Source organism: Amyelois transitella, chromosome Z (assembly GCF_032362555.1).
Source record: "Amyelois transitella isolate CPQ chromosome Z, ilAmyTran1.1, whole genome shotgun sequence".
NCBI lineage: Eukaryota > Metazoa > Arthropoda > Insecta > Lepidoptera > Pyralidae > Amyelois > Amyelois transitella.
In genome coordinates, this window is record NC_083535.1 from 11,205,526 (window position 1) to 11,228,933 (window position 23,408).

The following is a 23,408-nucleotide window of genomic DNA, read 5'->3' on the forward strand; positions in this document are numbered from 1 at the left end:
GAGCCCCTAGTACCGAACAGTGTATTTTCCCCTATGACCGAACAATTATTTTTCTGCAATTATTTTATTTTCATTGATGTTAATAATTTCATTTTATGGTTTCAGATAATCTTATATATTAATAATGGTGAGGGCGAAAAAAGGCCGTTCATCGTTCAAAACTCCAGCCTTTGAACAGGTCGTTCATGAAACCCTTTAAGAATGCCTATAATGAACAATGTGGGATGTGGATAATAGCTAATTCAGGGGCTAGAATTACTGAATTCGATATTGCTGGACTTGTTTCAGAGGCTTTTAAAAAGGTAGCACGTTATGACATAGCAGCAGCATTTTTGACAAAAATATTTTCAGTGATTTGGATTATTTGCCAAGCGATATTACGAATATTCCAATGGAAGAACGTTATGAAAATCTAGCCTATCCATCCAGTTCTTCACGTGCAGATTTTGAGGAAGTGATTGATAGACATGCCCCTAGTATTCCTCAAAATTTACTGGAACAAGCGCCTGTTGTGGATATTTTACCAGAAAGCCCATTAATGTCGGTTGCAAGAGAAACACAAGTCTCTCACCTCAGCCTTCTTCTAGCAAAGCCCCAGAATCAGTGCAACTCGTGTAAAGAATGGGCTCAAGAGGCATGCGCTGATATTCCAGAGTGCTCTGACATGTATATTTGTGACAGGTGCCACCTTTACTAGAAGTGTTAGGTCATAAGGACAATTTTTAGGTATGTTCGGTACTAGGTGCCACAGAATGATGAACCAAAAATTAATGCCCATGATTAGCTATAATTTTCGCTAAGAATTTGTATTCTGTTAATTATTTGTTCATTTACTTACATGTCTACGATTGTTGTGTACCCAATAATGTGAAATAAATTAATAGAAATCAATTCGTATTTTTTATAATGCCCTCTAAGCTTAGGTGTTCGGCACTGCGGGACTTCCCCCTACTTTTTATAATTGGTATCATTTTAATTAGGATAAAAAAGATTTTTAAATATTATTATAATTGATTCACATTGGCAGTGAGATTTGTTTTTAAGGTCAATAGTTATACAATCAAATTAATTTTGCAACGAAATTCAAAACAGCACATACATACATATATTACTGCATTTTCTTAAGCATATCTAAACAATGAAAGACAATGATGAAGTTGTGATTTTCGACCACATTCACATCAAATCTAAACAATAAGGTATAAAATGTAGGAATTTGTATTAAACTTAAACTAAAGCAATCATCGCAATGTTAAAATTATTATTTTGACAGTTATAATGCGGGTACTGAATTTTTAAGTAATGTATATTTGAATGGTATTTTAAAAACATTCTACTCGTATAGTTCTAGATTGAGACCCGCGAAGTTCTACGCTGCGTAAATATGTATTTTTATAATTCGCAAACCCTTAATTTAAATAAATTGTATTTTTAATTTATTATGATCATGTCGTGATAGGAATACTGCAAGATTAAAAAGAAATTTAATCCATACAGTTGCTTACTACTAGATATTTACAAAGAAGCATTTTTTAAGCATTTGTATAAATTTGACTCCGAATATTATGTTTTGTGTAAAACCTTGTAGAAAACTTTAGTAAAATTTCATTATTATTTTAAAGGTTTTTCTGACAATATGAAGAAACATAATAAAAATCAGCAATACCCTTAGAATCATGGTATAATTATATATATGGCAGGAACAGAGCAATAAGAACATTTAAACTTGGGATTATAAACACTTTTAATAAATTAAGCTTAAGAATACGTACGAATAGGTACGTCCAAAATACTAAAACACTTTGTTAGTATGTACCTAATAGTAATTAATATTACAAAATAATATTCTTCCCGGATGACTATAATTTTCCTATATTTTACACATAGTTTCGTACATTTCAATTATTCAGTATTTGTTGATTAAATTTTAATACGCAGAATGAATTTGTTTGTTTAAAAGATAATATGAAAGATTAAAATAAAACTAACTTCGCGTTTCGCAAATACTTCCAAAATTTTGATTTCTCAGTAAGACTTATAAAACCAGGGAACAATATAAGAAACGGTTAATGAATAGACATTTTAAAAATATAATTTTGGCATCACTATCTAAAATATACTAATGATACATCAAGACGCCACAATAAATATAGTCAATACTTACTGAACTAGGCTTTTGTTCACTTGTAATGCAAATAGTTTAAAAGCTACATTGAAATTAATAATTCAGCTGGCCGCTTTTCGCCATAAAATAATAAGCACTTAAAATTGATTGCGAATATAAAAAAGTTGAGATATCTGAACTCTCCAGTATTATTTATGACGAAAAATGGCAGTCTTAAGGCTTTAAACAACTAATTACAAATTTTATTCCATATAATTCCAACTCATTTACATCTTTGGTTCAATACCTAGTAAGGGTTGGTCACGCTGAACACACTAAAGTTCTCGAAACATTCTCTGACCTGAGATTAAATCCTAAAATTCAATGTCTAGAATGGTAACCACTTGATAATTCCGCAATCGAGGTAACGTTCACAATTTCACAGGAACATTAAATTAAAACCAATAAAAAGCATTTTATGACACTAGGGACGAAATAAAAACACTTCGTTATTTTTGGTTACCGTTTTCGTTATTGGTCCTTCGAGCCGGACGGCCGAAGCCACTATTAATTGGAACACTGTTATTTAAAGTTTTCAGCGTACCGCGACTCCGTTGATGGTGACGACGGCACTCGGCCCCGTCGGCTCGGGTTCGTAAGCGGAGTCAGTGTCGCTTCGTCTCCCGTACTCGGCGTTGTCGGTGATTCTCTCGCTGTACGGCGAGTCGTACACGTTGTCCGTGACGTGGTCGTATATGTGTCGACCGTTGGAGTCGTGCAGCGTGGCGTAGCTCATCACGGCCGCGTTCTGATCCTCTTTCCTCTCAGCGCCTTCTATATTTTCTGTGTTTTTCACTGGAGTCGCTTTACGCCTGCAAAACATAAAAACAATTATTGCTGAAATTCCATCCTCTTGATGTTCAGTCTCACGTAATTCATAAATTATTCGTTATTCTATTTTCTTGTCTATGCCTGCTAGATTATTTTTGAGTTTTAAAAGGAATTACACAATAGAAAAGGACCAGAAAGAAAGAAGTGCGTAAAAATGACGCCAAAATAGCAAAACAAAAAGTGATGAGTCTACATGATTTTCTTGGTGCTTATTGTCGCCATTCCCTAGATTATATTTCTATTAATTAGATACCAACTCAAGTACTTACAGTCTCAAATACACGATTCCCAACAGCAGCAACAGGAACAACACGACCCCACAGCCTACACCCACGCTCAAGGGCAAGGTTCCACTATCAGCCGCTTCATTACTGAGGAGTTCACAGCTCGGCTCTTCCCCAGACCACCTCCCGTCATCCAAACATTTCCTGAGGAAAGGCCCGACTCTCTGGAAAGCAGGCAAGCAGTGGTACTCGATGGAGCTCCCGAATAAAGTTGACCCATTCGCTATTATGATCCGCCCGTTCTCAATCTGCCCTGGAGCTTTGCAGTCGATCGCTGAAACAATTAATTTATGGGTAAAAAGCACTGAAGGATATTGTTACTACATCCTAGATTTTTATAATTAATGTTTAACGCACGATAGTAGACTCAATTGGGAATAAATATCAGAAATTAATTTTAAATCAGTTACAGATCTTGTAGTCCGGTTTCCAGCGCTCTGAAAAGTGTTATATTCATGGTGTACCTATGCCTTTTTATTAAAACTAAGTTAAAGTTCTGTAGAAACTAAATTGTTAATGAACACTTACGTATACAAACAGGAGGAGCCCCTGCCCACTGCCCCCTTGGCAAACAGGGCCTCGTCTGGTTCCCTTTGAGGCCGTACCCCCTTTCGCAACGGTAGTGCGCTTCTCCGCCGATGCTGAGTGTCGAAGTCACCACCAGCAGACCTGTGCTGCCCTTGATTTGGATGGATGGGTCCGGACAAGTGATTTCTGTGGAAAGATATGGCATGGTTAATCAAATGATTTACATTACGTCTATTTCCTTGAGAGGTAGGTAGAGACCTTCGACTGGCTAAGGTACCTGCATACTTATTTTGCCTCATCTACATTCATCACTCTTTTCATGCCTTGACCTGTCTTCAGAACATCGATTTAATCGTACGTTCATTTATGCCTTCCTTTCTTAAATTTCCATTAACAGCCGCATTGTACTTTTGTTTCGTGATCTGCTTTTGTTAATCCGTTCAACAGATCACTCTTAAATCATCAAATAACCCAAACACTAACGCTGCGCCCAGAAGCCGTCGGCAGTTCATTTAATTCTTCTCCTCTTTTTGTTATTCAATGAAGAAGATGAAGAATACCTTTGCAAAGAGGAGCTTCGGAACTCCAAGTGCCGTTGTCCTGGCACAGCCTCCTCGAAACGCCAGTCAGCTGCCAGTGTTCGTGGCACTCGTAGAGAGCGGCCGCGCCGTAGTACGTCGCGTTTGTGGCCAGCGTCACCTTGCCGTTCTCCAGCCGCCCTGGGTTGCCGCAGTCCACGTCTGAAACAGAGATATTTGATGTCAGACTGAGTCTGTGAATTGTGATGAGGAATTGTTTAAGAAATGGAAAGATGGTCGCCACGAAGATGGTTTAAGTATGGTAGCACAATTTGGGGACAGCAATAAAGCTTTTGATGTTTACATCAACCTATAGCATTATCCATCTCCACGTCTCATCTTTGTATGAACCTCCAGCCCTTGTTTCTAGGCCGTGGTCCGCTTAATGTACTAACTAACTACACTAACTAAACCCAACTTTGTTTCAACTCACATTGGCATTTAGGCGTGGTGCCGCTCCACTGGCCATTGTCCTCACAGGTGGACAGGCTTTCCCCCACCACTTTGTACCCCCTCTCGCACCGGTACTTCACCAGGGCGCCGATCCGGTACGTGTTGCCGGACGTCGCGCTCACGGACGTCCTGATCAACGTACGGCCGTGCATCCGGTCGTTGCCCGTCACGGATACGATGCTGTTTTCAGGCACCACGGGATCGGGGCAACGGATTTCTGAAATGAGGAAATTTATGAAGTGAAAAATGTATGGAATGTCTGCCTATCGCTTACGGAAAGTTGATTTTATGTGTTGTATGTATTCCATGACTACCTGTTTACACCCTAGTCTGGAATTCAAATTCAAACTTTTATTTGCATAATATGACTACAACAAGGTCTTATATGTATACCAGATCTTTATATTTACCCTTTCGGATGTTGCAAACATTTATTATGTACATATTAGTAGACATACTAACTTATACATAAAGGTACCTACTTAGTATCACATTATAATTTTAAATAAAGGTAATACCTAAATACTTAATGTATAACACAGCTTGTGTTCACGCGCAGATTGTACAACTCAGTCATGGGATATAAACTGGTCTGTATCTCCTCAATTCTACTAGCCATTGAACTAAACATGGTTTTGTTGAGTCGAGGTATCACACAGGTATGGTGTCTGAGCTCATACCTTCACACCGCGGAGAGCTGTCGCTCCACTGGTGGTCCTCCGTGCAGGTCCTCCTCACGGGGCCCACGAGGCGGTAGTTGGTTGTGCAGGAGTACTGGATCACGCTGCCCAGGTGAGTGGAGCCGTTGAGGAGTTCCGCAGAACCGTATGGAAGAGACGGCAGTTTACCGCAGTCCACGTCTGTGTACAATGATATATTCGGATAATTATCGAGTAATGTAAAATTTTAGACTCGAGCAATGTCCAAAGGAATCCAGACTAACATTAAAAATGCGAAGGTCTATATGTTTGGTATTCTTTTACTGCTAAACCGCTACACCGATTTTGATTTAATATTTGAATTCTAGAATAGACTGCTTCTTGAGCCATTCCTAACGAGAAACATGAGACTTTTAGTTATGTGAGAAAAGGTGAGTTTAAAATAAATGTCTCTATAAACATACATGACTCTCCACGTTTCATCAACTTGGCCAATTATCTGTTAACAAAGAATTATTAGAAGGAACTCCTGAAAATCCTTCCTCTTAGAAGGTTTGCGATAAAATAATGCTACACGCAAGCAAATGCTGGTATACCTGCTACCTATCTGTTCGTATGTCCTTAAAAAACTAATTAAAATTTCTATAGAACCCTATAAACCTGGTACTGCCTCATCTATAAACAATCAGGAGTCTATCACGAATTATTTTATTTAATAAATAAGGTTTGAACGAAATTATACTTACATTCACATTTAGGCGACTCGGCCGACCACTCGCCGTCCTGTTGGCACGTGAGACTAGGCTCGCCGACCAGTCTGTGCCCGCGTTCGCAGTGGAAATCTATCGTCGAGTGAACGTTGTAGTCGTAGGCCTCCATGTAGCCCCCAGCGGGAACTTCAGGGTCAGGGCATGATATCACTGTGAAATAAATGATAGGTTAAATATAAAAAAAAAATATTATCCTTAATAAAAATAGGGGACGTCCTGGTGAAAGGTGAACAATATCCTACATGCTTTCTGCATGAAGGCGTGATGAAAATGGATGACTCAGAAGAAGTATGCATGGATTGTCTAAGTTGAAAAACATGGTATCTGCCAACATGTCCGGAAAAGAGGCGTGATTTTATGTACTTATTCATACGTACAGAATCAAAAGTGATAATGTAGAGAATCAAGAAAGGTTGCGTTCTTAGAGAAAGCAAACAGAAGATCAAATCCTGTCTTTAGTCCCGGTTACATCCTCACCTCTATTACAAGGTGCCTGGCTGGTACTTATGATCTGTAAAATATATCTACAATTTGTTAGTCGATTTGTAAGTCACTCATATACTTAGTCATTTATAAATGATCTTACATATGGTACTTTAATTTGAAAACCTAAATGAGATCAGTCTTAGGTTGTCTGGTTTAGATATTTCAGTTACAAAAGTAATAAAACGTGTCTTAGTCACTCCTAAATTTAGAAGTGTGATGTATGTCCTAGATCTGTTCACACGACGATGACTCTTCGCAAACATTACAAGCAAAACAGCTAATTGTTTTGCCTGGGAAAAAATTAAACTTCTTAATTATGTTTTACAGCTACATTTAAGACAATTTAGTGGCGTCAAATGAATGTGAGATTGATATGATATGATATTTGTAAGTACCTATTTAGGTACATGTTTTCATATAAGATGACACACAAAATATCCTATTCTCGGCCAAGATTCAGCGATAGGTCAGATATTAAGGCGGTAGAAGACCTTTCATAATTTCTTCCTCCTGGCATTAACTGTGCACCTATGACTTCTTGGATCTTGAATTGGTTAAGTTGGGACTCCCGTCGGTCTTCCAAAACCTTTGCAGCGCAGCTTAGCTCATAAGGAAATTTGTCAAGTTCTTATACTTTTATTACTTGAACTAGATACCCAGTTACAGAGGGCGGCCCACCAGAGAGGGCTCAGCAGAACAAAAACCACATATAACTAACTATTACACATAAATCACGCCACTTATCCGGATAAGTGGGCAGAGACTGCATATTTCCACTTGCCAAGATTCCTGCATACTACTGAAAGCCGCTTTGTTACGTCGAAATTAACCTTAAACAACCAAGAAACTTACATTCACAAGTAGGTATATCATGCGACCATTTTCCATCTCTGTTGCACGTGATCTCCTCCGCTCCTGCTAGCCAATAGTCAGCTTCGCAGCTGAACTGCGCGATGGAGCCGTATGTGGTGGTGCCGTTGAGGAGCTGGAAGGAGCCTTTGTGCACCTGCGCGGGAGTGCCGCAGTCAACGTACTTGCAGGAGGGGGGCGTGCCGGACCACTGCCCTCCGAGAGAGCAGGTTACACTCTAGAGAAAAAGTAAGGAGTTTTGAAAAAACAATAAACGACATTTAACCAGACTGGGTTAGTTTCTAACCAAAATTCTTAACAGGGTCGCAGAAGTTACATGCGAGTTTTTATGTGTAACTAAAGGCTTCTCCAGGGTGTTTTTAAAAAAAACAAGGTTGATCTAGAGAGAAATATTTAACAAATTCTCTTTTTTCTTTTATTCCTTAGGTGGTTTCTGACCCGATTCAACAAAAAGTTAGATGTTATGTAGATTAGTTTGTTCTGCTGCTTCTTCTAAACATTTAAAAACGGTAGTAGATTTACATTATAATTTGACGTTATTATGCGATACCTTGTCTCTTATTTTGTAAATAAATCTATTTCTATTCGACTGTTAGGTTCGGCATATTCCTTTATGTGACAACTATTTGGTCACAGCTCAGCATTGTTTCATCAAGTATATTGTCAAATAAACTACTTATGTTGTAAATACTCGAACACGTTACCTAATCACTTTCAATAACAATAAACACTATCACACAATTAACATTAAACAATGTGCTATAAAGTGTCTATAACTTGCGAGACAAAACAAAAACAGACACTGTTTAAGCAACAAAAAGTGACCTCGCCCAAATTAGTTGGAATTAGACATTCCGAAGGTCTTGAACTACATCGTGACCTGATCTCCAACTTGACAGGAGAAAGGGTACTACTTAAATTACAAGTATATTAGTTTTTACCCACGGGTTCTCTCATTCTCAGAAAGAAATTGGTCTACACCTAGATATTTATGTATATTCATACAAAACTTTAATAAAATCATACAAAGACGTTCGCATTAACTATATTACTAGTAAGTATGGATGGAAATTATTGATAAAGGAAAATTATAGATGTGATTATACATACATACATACATACATAAACTCACGCCTCTTTCCCGGAGGGGTAGGCAGAGACTACCTCTTTCCACTTGCCACGATCCCTGCATACTTCCTTTGCTTCATCCACATTCATAACTCTCCTCATGCAAGCTCGGCGGTTTCGGGCACTTTTGACCTGACCCTTCACCAGGACATCCTTAATTTGATCAAGATATGTTCGTCTAGGTCTTCCCACCCCGACCTTTCCCTCCACACTCTCCTTGTATTTCTGCTTAGTCAACCTGTTTTCATTCATCCTCTCCACATGACCGAACCATCTCAACATACCCTTTTCTATTCCTATTCTAACATAACATAATCACGTCCATATGCCCGCGGGACAGACAGAGCCGATAGTCATCAAAATACTGCAAGGTCACGCTCTGCCGCTGGGCTTAATGATAGAATTGAGATTCAAATAATGACAGGTACCTAGCCCATCGCCTAAAAGAGGAATCCCAAGTATATAAGCCTATCCCTTAGTCGCCTTTTACTAAATCCATGGGAAAGAGATGGAGTGGTCCTATTCTTTTTTCTATTGGTGCCGGGAACCACACGACACTGATATATATAGTACAAGTAAGTATGTATTTTGTGATTTATTCTGGAACCACTGAAAGTATTTCGCTGAAATTTGCCAGTTAGTTGTTATTGTGACTTACGAAACGAATGTCTATGTTTGTAGTATCTATGTTTGGTCTTGTCTGCTAAAGATCCAGTATCAACCGAAAGTCAAAACAATTATTGATGTTCAACTAAAACAATCTTGTTTATTTCCACTCCAATGATAATTTCGAGAAGTCCCTTATCTAGAAGAATTTCTAGAAGAGAAACACTTGCATGGAACATGTCAAATTTCAAGTCACTAAACGTAGCGGCGTGTACATTAATATGTTAGGCAATATGTTTGACATATTCAGACCAACTTTCAAAATATTCGATTTACAATATATAGTTTATCTTCGTAACGACCAAAGAGACAATTTAGATATTGCAGACTTAATTAAATTTTCCAGGTTTTAGGACCTCGTCCAGGTATTTTCATATTAAAAGCGACCTCTGACATCTCTTTAGTTTGTCTCAGCATCCTGCATTATGAGTGCCCTTCAAACTCCCAACAAACCCTCAAATCGTTACACGTGCAATTCCTTAGGCTGTGGTCCAAACAAAACAATATTTTGATATCTAATAAGTAGTTTTTGTTTATGGAAATTTGTGTAAGCAGGTGGAAAGCGGCTGTTTTATTTTTTATTAGAGTCAATCCAATCTTTACCTGCAGAATTATTAATGGCATTTCAGGTTCTTATTATAAGTAGACCTTTATACACTTACATAACAAACAGCTCAATAAAAAAAAATATCACCAACTGGAACTAGACTTACCGGTGGTCCAAATAAGATGAACCCGTTCTGGCAGGTATACGTGGCGAGATCGCCTGCCTTGTGACCGCTCACAGCCACCACGGCTCCAGCCACGGGCGGTGGGTCAGGGCACCAATCGAACAAGCACTTCGGAGGCTCCCCACTCCAGATTCCCTCGTCCCCGCACACCCTTTCTGCTTCTCCAACGAGGGTGTAATTCTCTCTGCAACTGTATAACGCTCTGGCTCCGTGGGTTGTTCGGGAATCGATTAAAGCCACTTCTCCGTCTTGTATTGGAGTCAGTCCTCCGCAGTTCACATCTGGAAGGTAAGGTTAATTTGGCTTATTTGTCTTTAGTTTTCTTGCTAAACTATGTCATTGGTTTAACTGACAGTCTTTCCCAAAGTGGGCGATAACGCCCCCTTGTGGGCGCTGCAGGTCTTAAGGGTTGTGTAGAGGCATTATATACATATATATAGGTCACAATAATTAATTAAACTAATTTGAAGTTATAGTGGTTTTTAAATAGGTGAAAAAATGGGGGCGCTAAAAAAATATTTATTCTCAAAGTGGGCAGTAGACAAAATAAGTTTGGGACTCTCTGGTTTAACAGAACACAAAGAAATGAAAATTTTAATATTTTAATTCAATTTGCACACAATTTCAAGAGTTGTGTCAAATATTACATTGGCCACCAGTTCATCTTTTGGGTAAAATGTGCACGGCACGCATGTGTTTCCAAAACCCTTTGTTTCAAAAGTTATATTTCAATAGTTTGTATTATAGAAACAATATTATCACAAAATATTCATTTTATGCCAATGTTAATGAAACCAGTAGAAGCAAGTGCTTCTCCCTAGATAGTAAAATTTTCTATGATTCGGACCAATGGTAAACAACCTTTTAGCGGGCAAGGTCCACAGGCAAAACGAATTATGTTGGAGTGCATTTGTTAATTGCATAAATACAGTTTGTAGATAATTGGTTTAGTTATTCAAAGGGCAGGAGAAAGCATGAGGTATGAAAACGTAGATATTATTGTTTACAGAAATATTTGTTGAGAAATTAGGAAAGTTGCGAACAGTAGACTGTAATAGCTAACCTTTGGCATATTTAAAGAGTCAGAAGTAGCGATTTACGTGTTGCTTTGTTTATTTATTTTTCTTACAAAGATTTTTATTATTGTTAATGGATGTTTGTTACTCTTTCACGCAAAAACTACTGAACCGATTACCATGAAATTTGGTATGTAGGTAGCTGAAGACCCAGAATAACACATAGGCTACTTTTTATCCCAGAGTTCCCGCGGGATTGATAGGGTTTCCATGCGGACGAAGTCGCGGGCGGCCTTTAGTAAAAAATAAAGCATTACTCACACTTGCAGCTAGGCGCCGTGCCAGACCAGAAGCCATCTTTCTTGCACTCTCTGGTCTTGCCCCCAATAAGCATGTGCCCTTCTGGACATCTGTACGCTATTGATGCGCCCACTTGGTAATTGTTCCCTTCGATGGTCGTGTTCAGGAGTTTGTCTGGGCTTCCACACGACGGAGGTACTGGTGAAGAAATATTATATTTGAAGAATAATTTGATATATATTAATTTACCTTTATTGAGGTTATGAACTCGCACAAGCTGAATAAAATTTTAGCAAAGATTTTTGCATGCTATTGTTAAATACAAATGATTTTATCGTTGGAAAGTTGCTGACATGCCAAGAAGATAAAGGAATTCGCAGGAAGCCAAGAATGTTGATTATGATAAAAGAGGTCACATTTAGTAAATTGTACCGTTGTGTGACCATTTATTTCCTTATCTAATTTCAGGCTTATAATATGAACTTGTTCTAGTGATCCTGTAGAAAAATAATTAGTTCAAAAATTGTGTATGGAAATTATAGCCACATAAGTATTATCTTTTTTCCAGCTAAATTTTAATTGGTTGCCCAGATACGTTTATTAATTGGGCAATATATGTCAACCTTATTGTGTATATTGGGGAGTAAAGAGAATACCTATGGTTGATTGCGATCCTCCTCCGAGTAAACCTGTGGGTTGAAACCCAACCCATTCGACAGCAAGAACAATACAATTCTGTTACAATTCCGTTAATAGCAACAGTCGCGCAGCCAGCAAACGCATTATATCTCGGTGCGCTTGCGCAACATGAATCAGGAGCAGCGATTTACGTTATGCTTTGTTTATTTACTTTTGCAACCAAAGCATCGATACAGTTTACACGACCGTGACATGATCTAGATCTTTATGTGAGATTGAAAGGAAAAATCTATTGCTACACATAAATAACTACATAGGCCCCGCTGTGTTTAGAATAAAATGGGTTTACCATGAAAAAAATTGAATACATTTGGAGACGGATTGTAGATTTGGAGAACAGAGTAGAGAGTAAGAGAGTGTAATATTAAAATAAGTAAGTGACGTTATTTAATTATTCGATAAAAACATAGTACATATGTTAAAATTTTAATAGAAATTAAATTCGCTGAACTCCGGGGTAATTCATTTAATCAAACTAGTTTAAACATTATTTACTTAATTAAGGAAATTTTGTGACACAAAGCAAAAAGTGATCATGTTTTTAAATTTATCTTCAATTAAAGCACCACGACATGAGAGCCAAACCATATCAAAGCTCGCACGTCACTTTGAATTGAAAATATAAAATACTTACCTGTTAACACATTTATATTCTCCTTATTTTATAATCATTGCGTTTAGTAATAATTAAATCCAAAGATAATGAAGTGGGCAACAAAATGCACTGTTTCCATGCGGTAACACCTATTTAAAATTCAAGGCCTTTTTGGACATAACGCTTTCGTAATTATACGCAAAGTGGAAGAGTTATGTTGGTGTTGTACTTTTACCACCTTTTTGGACTTATAAATACGCATGAAAATAGCTGTTTTTTTTGCGGGAACGGAAAACATACATACATACATATGATCACGTTTTTATGCCTTATGGGATGGATAGATTCAGTAGCTTGAAAAGATTGAAAGGCCACGTTTAGCTGTATAGCTTACTTACATTATATATTAATGGAATTGAGACAGGTTGTTAGCACATCGCCTTAACGAAGAATCCTATGTTTATTAGCCTATCCCTTAGTGACCTCTCACGACATCTATGGAAGACAGATGGAATGGTCCTATTATGCCAGGAAACAAATGGTACACATCATGGATTTTAAAAGATATAATAAGATGAATAAAAATACTATGCGTGCATAAGAATAGGTATGTCTTATTCGTTGAAATTCTGCAGTTAGTCTTAAAGGATCTGTCTGGCTGGAAGCCTTCCATCCGGAACAAATTCTATTTCTCTGACTAAGTATTGGCAGGTAAGTCTACCCAGTCTTGTGGCAAGCTTAACAACTTTTTGAGTGTCTTTCCTCAATGCATCTCTGATCACATACTAAATTACTGATGCATCAAGTAAAAAGCTTTCAATGGCTTGAATTAGGCTTGCCGCCTCCAGCTTCAACTAGCTACCAGTTCCCAAATAACACAATAAACTCCTAAATAAAAGTTTTTATTGACATTTATCTATCTTTACATCTGAAACGCATCCACCTTAGAAAGCCTGAAGTAAAAGCGTTCTAATTCGCTTCTTTGTACCTATATAAAAAACTCTTCCGATACTGACATTGAGTCCAAAAACTAATTTATGTTTGGTTCCTTATATGGTCTAAGGGTGCAACTATCTCTATCGTCTAAGAGATGATTTTCCAAAATTGCTGCAGGAGCAGAAATTAAATTGATTTATTGTTTTACGCGGACGTAGCCGCTCTATAAAAGAAGTATAGAAGAATACAAATACCTAACCTCAAAATCATCTCGCGCAGCATTCGCGTTGGCCAATCTGAATAAAGTCGATATGTACCTATATATGACACTCACGGTACTGGCAGATCCAGTGGAGGTAGTCCAGATTGCAGCCCACGTCGTTCCAGAGCCAGGCTCGCCCTCCGTCCAGGACCGCGCAGTTCTGTTCCCCGTTGTAATTGTTGGGCTGGTCTTTGCCCCACGTCGGCTTTGAAACCACCTCACCTGGTAATAAAGGGTTGGATATATCTTTTATTAATTGATGTTTGTAGGATAAAGATCACATACATACATACATAAAATCACGCCTCTTTTTCGGAGGTGTAGGCAGAGACTACCTCTTTCCACTTGCCACGATATCTGCATGCTTCCTTCGCTTCATCCACATTCGTAACTCCCTTCATGCAAGCTCGGCGGTTTCGGGCACTCTTGACCTGACCCTTTACCAGGTCATTTTGGTTAATAATAGATGTAAATAGCAAGGTTTGGGTTGTATGTGTATAAGGTACCTAAAAAAGTTTCCTTCAATCTCGAAAAGGCTGAAAGGCCACATTCAGCTGTATGGCTTAATGATGGAATTGAGATTCGGATAATGACAGGTTGTACTAACCCATCGCCTAAGAAAAATCCCAAATTTATAGCATTTCCTTTGATTGATTTTTACAACCATAAAATTTTTAATCTTAACCGGTTTTATTTATTAGTCAACTCACCATCCACCCATTTCCAGGTCCTAGAAGTGAGTCCTGGTTCCTTCTGTGCTCCGATCCAGACGAGCTGGGTCTTGAGTTGAGCTTTCCTTCTCTCCAACTCCTGGGTCAGGAAACTCGATGTAGCACCCTGTAGAAATGAAAACAATGATTGAATGCGATAAGTATTTTTTTTAATAACTTACTACTTAACAAATTGATTAGATTTTTGTGTACGTTTCTGTTAATTTTTATTAAAAAAAATTTGTCGATTGTTAGACATTAATAAATTCATATATAATCTTTTTGTCTTTGGTTTAATTTCATGACAAGATATAAGTTTTCTTATTTACTCCAAGTTGGTTAAAATGTAATTGATCAGTACTTAATCCATATAAGCCTGATAGCATCGTTAGAAAAGTTTAAGTTAATATTTGTTGGCAGATTGGAACATCTCCTATTGGACTGGGTGCACAACAGACATACGTCTAGCTAGATACCGTCAGTGCACCAATTTGTTCAAAAAGCAAGCGTGTCAATTGTTTTTTTGTACTGTAAACTTGGGCCAAATTAAAGAGATAAAGTTGTTAATCGAGTCAACTTTTAAGAGGATTATTCTTATACAGCGAGATAATTGCTTTAACAGCCAGGAAAAACACTGTGACAAATTCGATATGTAACCACAATCTTCTCACTTTGTTTTCAAAAAAACCTGACTGAAACAATGAATTCTGTCAATATTTATATATATATTCTCTCTATTGAATAAATTGCAATGTAAAATTGGGTCCACTGAACACAATTTTACATTTCTCAATTTACATACAACACGCGAGGTCTAACTAGGTATAAGTCTGCGGAGTACATACGTATAAGACCGAGCAGTTGGGAGATGCACTGTTTATCCTTTATCTTCAAGCTGCCTCATATGTCTTAAGAATTAATCGAAACATGTTATTTCAATGACATTATATTATTTTAATCCCGACATTTCATATTTATCTTTAAGATTTTATTTCAAATAGAATATAATGCTAGATTATTATTAAGTATCATCGTATGTCAACATCTCACCCCAATACTACCTTCCAAATAAAAGTTCCTACTTTAGTATTTTTAACTCCTTCTCATTTTCCAATCCTAATACAGTCTAAATTCAATTACAAAGAAGAAAATAAGGTATTACATACTGGAAAATGCATCTTCAGTTTAAGGAGTATATATTGCCCCTTAAAGTACCCTATTGGAGAAGGATCGAGTATATTAAAGTGAGATGCGTAAAAACCTATTGTAGGTATCAAGTCGAAAAAAAATAATTTTAATACTCCCTTCCCACTCCATAAGAAACCGATGCATATTATATGAGTATCACTACAATAAGCGAGCAGAGACGCGGGCAAAAGATAGTCAAAGATAAAATTAACCCGTAAAAGATCCCAATTAGCACGCCTCATTGTTATCGACGCCATTGTCATGCAAAACACTCTGATACAATGAGAGAAACCCGGCTTTCCATGGCATCGTGAGTGTCATTGGGTTGCCTGAAAGTGTTTCTCATCCCACTGCAATGTGAATATTCATAATGTTTGCTTAAAAGATACGCATCGAGCCAGTGATACCAAGTATGTATTTGCCAAGGAAATATATGGTACCAAGTAAGTGATGTATAAATATGTGAATGTGAATATGTGGCATCACTTACTTGGTATTACTTATTTGGTAAATATTAAGTGATACCAAGTAAGTGATGCCGAGTTTAGTTGCACTTTAACTTGTTTGTATCTATTAACATAATGTTAATCAGATTAAGATGTTTCTTTCGTAATATCAATATACAGATATTTTTACTTTAAAAAATCTCTCGACTTCTACGCCACTACTGTATCTAGCGATCTTTAGATGTCAGAATTTCTTTATATCTCTAATTACTTCATTAATCTGTAATGTTTTCAATTCTTTGAACAGCCTGAAGTGTATCTTAATAATGACATTATTCTTAAAAAATATTCGTAAGAAAATTCTTGGAAACACTTCTTAAAAACATAAAAATCCTAATTAACTTTTTTCCTTTCTAACTTTTAAAATCAGTATTAAGCTTGTTTTTCTTCACATAACAAAGATACTTATTTGTTTCTTTTGTAAGTATTATTAGGTATTTTGTTAGAATAAGAATATTTAAAATACTTTATCGGATGTTTTCAAAAGGCGCATTATCTTTTGATGAAGAAACAGCAAAGAGTAAAAAAACAAATGTCATTAAATTTTCATCGAAAGTAATCAATATGTTGTTGACACTTAATATGGCGTGTTTGCAAGAAATGATATTTAAGTTGAACATAGAGTCTTCAAATGTTATTGATCAAGCGCGGCCCTTCGGCCGGCAGTGGCTCATGCATATCATAAAATTCCGCGAATGTTTTAACTTGACATAATTTTTAATATCGATCACGACTATAAAGGGCCAAGGGCACTTGTAAAAAGTATGGCAACTGTAAAGTTCTAATGTGCGACTGAATTATTCACCTCGTCGCCGGGTAGTATGTGTAGCGATAAATTCAAAGCTTACTCAATAGAAGGTGAAGCGCAGTCAGAGTAAGAGAAGAGGGAAATGAATATAGGGTGAAATAAAAGATTTGAATCTGAAATCTGAAAATTAATATTTAAACGTAAAGCAACAAACGGGCCTAGAAATACAATAAAAAATTGACTCTTGTCAAACTGACATTTTTTCATTTTTCTTGTCCGCCGAATTTATGGCAGGACGAAAGAGTTCCGCGTATGAGTTTTAATACCTATCATACGTCATACGTTTTTATATAAAGGTTGTCCGTTTATTACTAAGAAGTTATAATTTTATTTATTTACATTAATATTATTTACAACTATAAAAGTGTGATCCCTACATATGTATGTACGAGCTAGTTCCGGTTCCGCTTATTCAATTTAGCTGTTTATTTGTACCAGCAAAGCGGTGCAATTATTTACGTAGATTGACGTGTTCTATGGTCCGCTGTTATTAAGCTGTGTCTTATTATTATTTAACGTATGATCAATGAAATTGCCCATCGATACCGACTGCCGACTCACAATGGCAGGTTTCTTTGTTCAACACTGTACCTACTTTTGTATGAATTACTACGTACTACTTAGTTTAGTTTTATTCTCGTGAATTGTAAATTCTCGTTATTTTCAACTCCCACAAGAATTTTGGGTTATAAGTTGATGTTCTCTCCATACCACAAAACTAGTGTGCCTGTTACAACAGTAAGATGAATAGGTTCCCATGCAAAGGTTACGGAAGTCTGATGGGGGACGCATCGTGTGAAAACCTAACTTAACTGATCCTCGACCATGGTTAAAAGATCTGGGCTTCTCTCCATAGAGAGAGAGAGAGAATGTAAGCGGGTTCAAATCCAGCAGAAAGATGAAACTAAAGTACGGAAAGTGTCTTAAAATTTATCTCGAAAAATGTTTCTTTTAATCTACACTATTTCAATTTCCAATCTTTTCACCCTAAGTGGGGAGGAGGGGGAGGGGGGGCGGGGGGTGATAGTTGGCGCCATTGCCATCCACGTAATTTGTCCTGACGCGTCTGACGCAGGCTTTACTGGGCTGTAAACAAACTGACAGGAACAAGGTGATTCTCTGAGCGTTTGTTTACCGCGCACAAACTACAGTGTAGGTATAACTTATTTTCTTGTCTTTGTATAATATGAAAAGGGGTCGTGAGAGATATGACGCTAATGTGTTAAGGCAGGGTTGGCAATGAATTATAAATTGTAATATTATTATCTTATTATAAATTTATCGGCTTTAGACTACAACATAGACATACTATAATGCAGAAACAAACAGCACTACACACAGTCGCTTTGTTTTAGGGAGTAGTATTTTCATTGAAGGGGGATAACATTTTTCACTTACCACAGCAAACTTGTTTCGCTACATCGCGACAGAAATACTTTTAATCTGTGCAAAGAAATGGATTAAAACGCGTAAACCATAAGCAGTCTTGTAAGTTCTTCAAAACGAATAAAGGTCAAGATTACCCTAATGATTAATATAGGTGCCTAGATTAAGAAAAACAGGGTCAAGGCAATTAGGTAGATAAATACATAATAATCTCAGCCAACCCCCGGGGAATGAAGGGCGATCAAATGCATGCTGATTACCTGGAAGCCGTGTATCAAGTCGCCGCCGTGGGACTGACACTGCTTCCTGGCCTCGTCGAAGGAGCCCCCCTTGGCGACGTTGAATTCGTAACAGTTCCTGGAGAAGGCGGCCAGTTCGATGTCAGCCGGTGCTGCGGTCGGCGCGCAGCGGTCGTTGGAAAATTCTAGAAAAACGAGCAATGTTAGACAGATAGATAGATAAAACTCTTTATTGCACCATAAGAGTAAAACATACAAAACAACACAAAGCAGACATATATGGTACAAAGGCGGACTTATCGCTAAAGCAATCTCTTCCAGTCAACCTTTGGGTGGAAGGAAATCAAACAGGAACAATGTTCAATACTAATACTTTCTTAAGGCTACATAATAATGCTAACATACATATTGTCACGTCTATGTCCTTTGCGGGTATGACGATTCAACAGTCTTGTAAAGACGGAGAGGTCACTTTCAGCCGTTTGGCTTTAAGGTGGAATTGAGATTCAAAAGTGACCCCAAATCAGTCATCACAAGTTTATGAGCCCTTAGTCGTCTTTTAATGGGAACGATATGGGGTGGTTGTATTCTAAAGTGCCGGAAACCACATGATACTTATAAATAAACAGGACACGTTTTACGATGTACAAGATTCAACAAATAAAATAATATTTTATATAGTATATAATTTTTTTTTGTTATCACAAATTATTAATTTTATTATGAATCATTATTTGAATTTTATTTCATTTGATATTTGCCTTATAGCACATATCAAATTAAATAAAATTAAATATACAAGTAAAAATTTATTCTTTAAAAAATACAATACAAATCTGTCTATCTATGATATTAATTTGGAATAAAAAAAAAACAAATAAACTGTAACAAACATAAAGTTATAGTGTAATAACTTGTAACTTTTGATTGGACTGCCCACACGTAACGCGGGCGGCGGCGGAACTGCATTCAAGTTTGTAAGAACTAATTTCATTTCAATGTCGACCACAACACGAGTTTAAAACTACTATGTTATGAACGAAAATTAAAATGCTCTGAAGTAGAATAACACTGACGTGACATGCAATTAAAAATTAAACGAAAACGAAAGTAACAAATTAACATTCTACTAAGGGTGTGTTGGCTGACAACGTGCCGTGTGGTTCCCGGCACCAATAAAAAATTAATAGGACCTCTTGGTCCCCAGGATATCGTAAAAAGCGACTAAGGGATTGGCTTATAATCTTAGAATCCTTCATTTAGGCGATGGGCTAGAAACCTGTACTATTTGAATATGAATTGTATCATTAAACCAAACAGCTGAACGTGGCCTCTCAGTCTTTCCAAGACTGTTGGCTCTGTCTACCTCGCAGAGGATATAGACGAGATCATATAATATAATAATCACGTCACACACGTAATATAATCACGTCAGGAAAGACGATTCGAATGAGAATATTAGTTGCTACAGCGGTCGAAGGTATGCAGAAATTACTACCAGGGAGTCACAAGTTCACAGTTACAAACCTTTGGTAGGTGTCACAAAAGGTAGGGAGCCCGCCCTGCTATCCAGCTGCTGTTTGCAAAGTAATAATGACATTCTATGGTGAGGTAAGAGCCTGCAATCGGTCGCGATTGCGAAACTTCTTTGCCAAAGCGGGGGGAGAGATTCAGCAATTGCTATCACTATCACTACATAGTATGAAGCAAAGTCGTTTCCCGCGTCAGTCCCTATGTATGTATGTATGCTTAGATCTTTAAAAATACACAACGGATTTTGATGCAGTTTTTTTAAATAGATAAAGTGATTCAAGGGGAAAGTTTCTATGTATCCATTCTTCCCGTGCAAAAAAAGTTGATAGGTTTAAAACTATCAGGACGATTATGATTTATATTTATAAAACAAGACCATTTAGTTATCCATTCCATGGCATGGATACGCGACTCGTTGCGAAGGTATATCCTGACCCACCTTTGGAATAGAGGGCGGGCGAAACTTCAGAACTAAAAGGACACAAACGATTTTGTAGGAATCCAAGAAATGATGATTTATTATTTATTTATTTATACGGGACAAATTATACTGATTGAGTTAGCCGCGAAGTAAGTTCGAGACTTGTGATACGAGATACTAACTCAACGATACTATATTTTATAATAAATATTTATATCGATAAACATTCAAGACCCAGACTAATCAGAAAAAGTTATTTTCTCATCATGCCCTGACCGGGATTCGAACCCGGGAGCTCCGGTGTTACAGACAAGCGTACTACCGCTGCGCCACAGAGGCCGTCAAAATTAAACGCGAGAGCATCTTACCTTTTTCGAGAAATCGCTCAGGCGTTACTATAAAATCTTTGGATAACATACCTTCGGTAGTGAAGACCTCGACCTCGCAGAGAGACAGGGACCCCTCTACCCCCACCAGTTGCAGGAACACGTGCTGGCCGATCAGGGGACGGGCGCACGTGAACGTCTTCGTTACTCCTTCGTCTGAAAAGGATAAAGATTGTAAACATTCTAGAACAACACTGGTTGGAAGGTATGCGGAGTATTTTGTCATTCCTTCGTCTAAAAAAGTTAAAAGATTGTGGAGATGACACATCACTGTCAAAGAAGGATGTAATGAACTTGTCAATTGAAACAATATCGTAAATAAGTAACCAAAGTTTGAGATTTTTACGGTGTGATAGCTGACTACGGAGACAAAAAGAATTAGGTATGTATTTAGAGTTGTAAGTTACCTTTATAAGTTGAAATTAAAAATTTACACGTAATAAATTGGTACCAAAAGCTTGCAACCATAATGTTTACAACTATTAATGCTCTTCATATAATATACATGAAGGTTATTTTAATATTATTTCAAATATCTTAATTGATTTTTTATTTAGAATATTACGTAGTATTAGAAATATGATGGTTGACCCGCCCCAGTCGCTCAGCAGGGTTAATCTTTACAGCGGCTAGAATTCCTGCCATTCCTCGTGCAATTGCGCATGATTGCGGCGAATGTGCACGCGCATTGCTGTTGAAGCGACAGGCAGCATACCAGCACGACACGCCGACAAAGGCGCTGCTTGGCCCACTATCACACAGGGTGACTAAGGAACTTGAAGATCTAACTGGACTTTACAGATCTCGTATGATTTAATAAAAAGGAAGTCAATGTTTTGGTACCTATTAAATTAAAGAAATTCTACTTACGTTAAGGCACTTTAAAAATTAATGTAAGTACGTAGTTCTTTTGTAAGATTAATATCTTGACTGGTTATGATAGATATCACAACAGCAAAAAAACCGCACAGCATAAACTGGAATAAATTAACTTAACGCCAACTTGGTGTTTAAAACCACAAACGTGTCTAAACAGCGAGCGCGAGCGCGTGACGTCTAATTATAATTACGACATTGTTACGCGTCGGTCTGATAGGCGGCCTGCATAACAAACATTATCGCACAAACACTTTTATTAACTGTGGGAATCGGCTGAATTTATCAATTGTTGTCAACAATAGAAAACATAATAGAAAGCGCAAGTTATGCTTTCGCGTAGTTAATGCGTCATCATACATTACCGAGTTACGTTTAATTGGTATATTAATGTTTCATTTTGTGCCGTAATGGACTCGCATATAACTTTTGTCAGTTTCCTTGAGTTCGGTTGTGACCCTGTTTCGTTCGTGTGAATAAGTAGATCTACTTAGGAAACGGCCTCGTCGTAACTATTGATCAAATGATAGAGATATCATTGTATTGTGTTTTTTAAATGGTTTTTTTGGATCGTACCCACCACGTCCCTAGGTTTCATGTAACTAAATAGTTCGAGTTACAATTTAATGTTGAAACTTGTAAACATTGGTAAAAAACGCGGATCTTATAAAATTATTACTCTTTGCGGCTGCGATAGTTCACGAAATGCATAGTCCAGTAAATAATCAAGGTCTATGTAACCTAATCACTGTGCAGAACCCTAGAGTACAAACCACGCAGTGATATAGATGGAGTATCAATTAACCAAGTAGAAACATGAACATTTTCCAAAAAGTTAACATGATGATGGTACTCAACCCTTCGTGTGCGAGTTTTTTTCTCAATTCAGTAGTTGAATAAAAATTTTGTTTCTAAAGAATTTGAAAAAAAAAACAATAAGTAAATACTTTATCCTGAATCTATATAAAAAAAAACAAATCTTTTCCCTCTATTAGCATGTTTTTATATTTAATGCAGTGTTTAGAATCTAGTCAGTCAATAAAGTCTAGGTAAAGTAATCTCTATGTAAAAACCATCAGCGGCCGGTTCCCATCGTGCGCACCCCACTAACACGATTTCCACTTTCCTCCCATTGAGCGGAGCTCACACGATCTCATCTCCATTCATTAGAGTTTTACTTTTATTTTCTATTCGGTTTTCAATTACAAAGCGAGGCAGGCACATGTGCCGCCGTTGTAATGAAGAGGATGGATCATGTAAATTTATACATATTGCACTGTTTTTTTTTTATTTAAATTTATACTTAAATCACGTCTTTATCTCTTACGGAGTAAACGGGGACGGTCTCCAAAAAACTTTATTGTTTTTAGTATAATTTCGAAACTTAATTTTGAATAGC

At 37.3% G+C, this 23,408-nt stretch overlaps 1 protein-coding gene across 1 annotated transcript in view; it reads right to left on the reverse strand.

Annotated features, from left to right (window-relative positions):
* Positions 1-955: 955 nt before the first annotated feature.
* The window catches only part of LOC106134065 (CUB and sushi domain-containing protein 2), a 74,042-nt gene continuing 51,589 nt past the window's right edge, over positions 956-23,408 (reverse strand). The window contains exons 5-18 of the mRNA XM_060953749.1: positions 21,167-21,289; positions 18,815-18,978; positions 14,667-14,793; positions 14,029-14,178; positions 11,486-11,662; positions 10,131-10,429; positions 7,606-7,840; positions 6,244-6,417; positions 5,519-5,698; positions 4,819-5,055; positions 4,368-4,547; positions 3,808-3,993; positions 3,265-3,553; positions 956-2,976 (exon numbers count right to left, since the gene is read on the reverse strand). Coding sequence (XP_060809732.1) covers positions 2,700-2,976; positions 3,265-3,553; positions 3,808-3,993; positions 4,368-4,547; positions 4,819-5,055; positions 5,519-5,698; positions 6,244-6,417; positions 7,606-7,840; positions 10,131-10,429; positions 11,486-11,662; positions 14,029-14,178; positions 14,667-14,793; positions 18,815-18,978; positions 21,167-21,289 — 2,798 coding nt within the window. The 3' untranslated portion in view covers positions 956-2,699. The remainder of the gene's footprint in view (positions 2,977-3,264; positions 3,554-3,807; positions 3,994-4,367; positions 4,548-4,818; positions 5,056-5,518; positions 5,699-6,243; positions 6,418-7,605; positions 7,841-10,130; positions 10,430-11,485; positions 11,663-14,028; positions 14,179-14,666; positions 14,794-18,814; positions 18,979-21,166; positions 21,290-23,408) is intronic.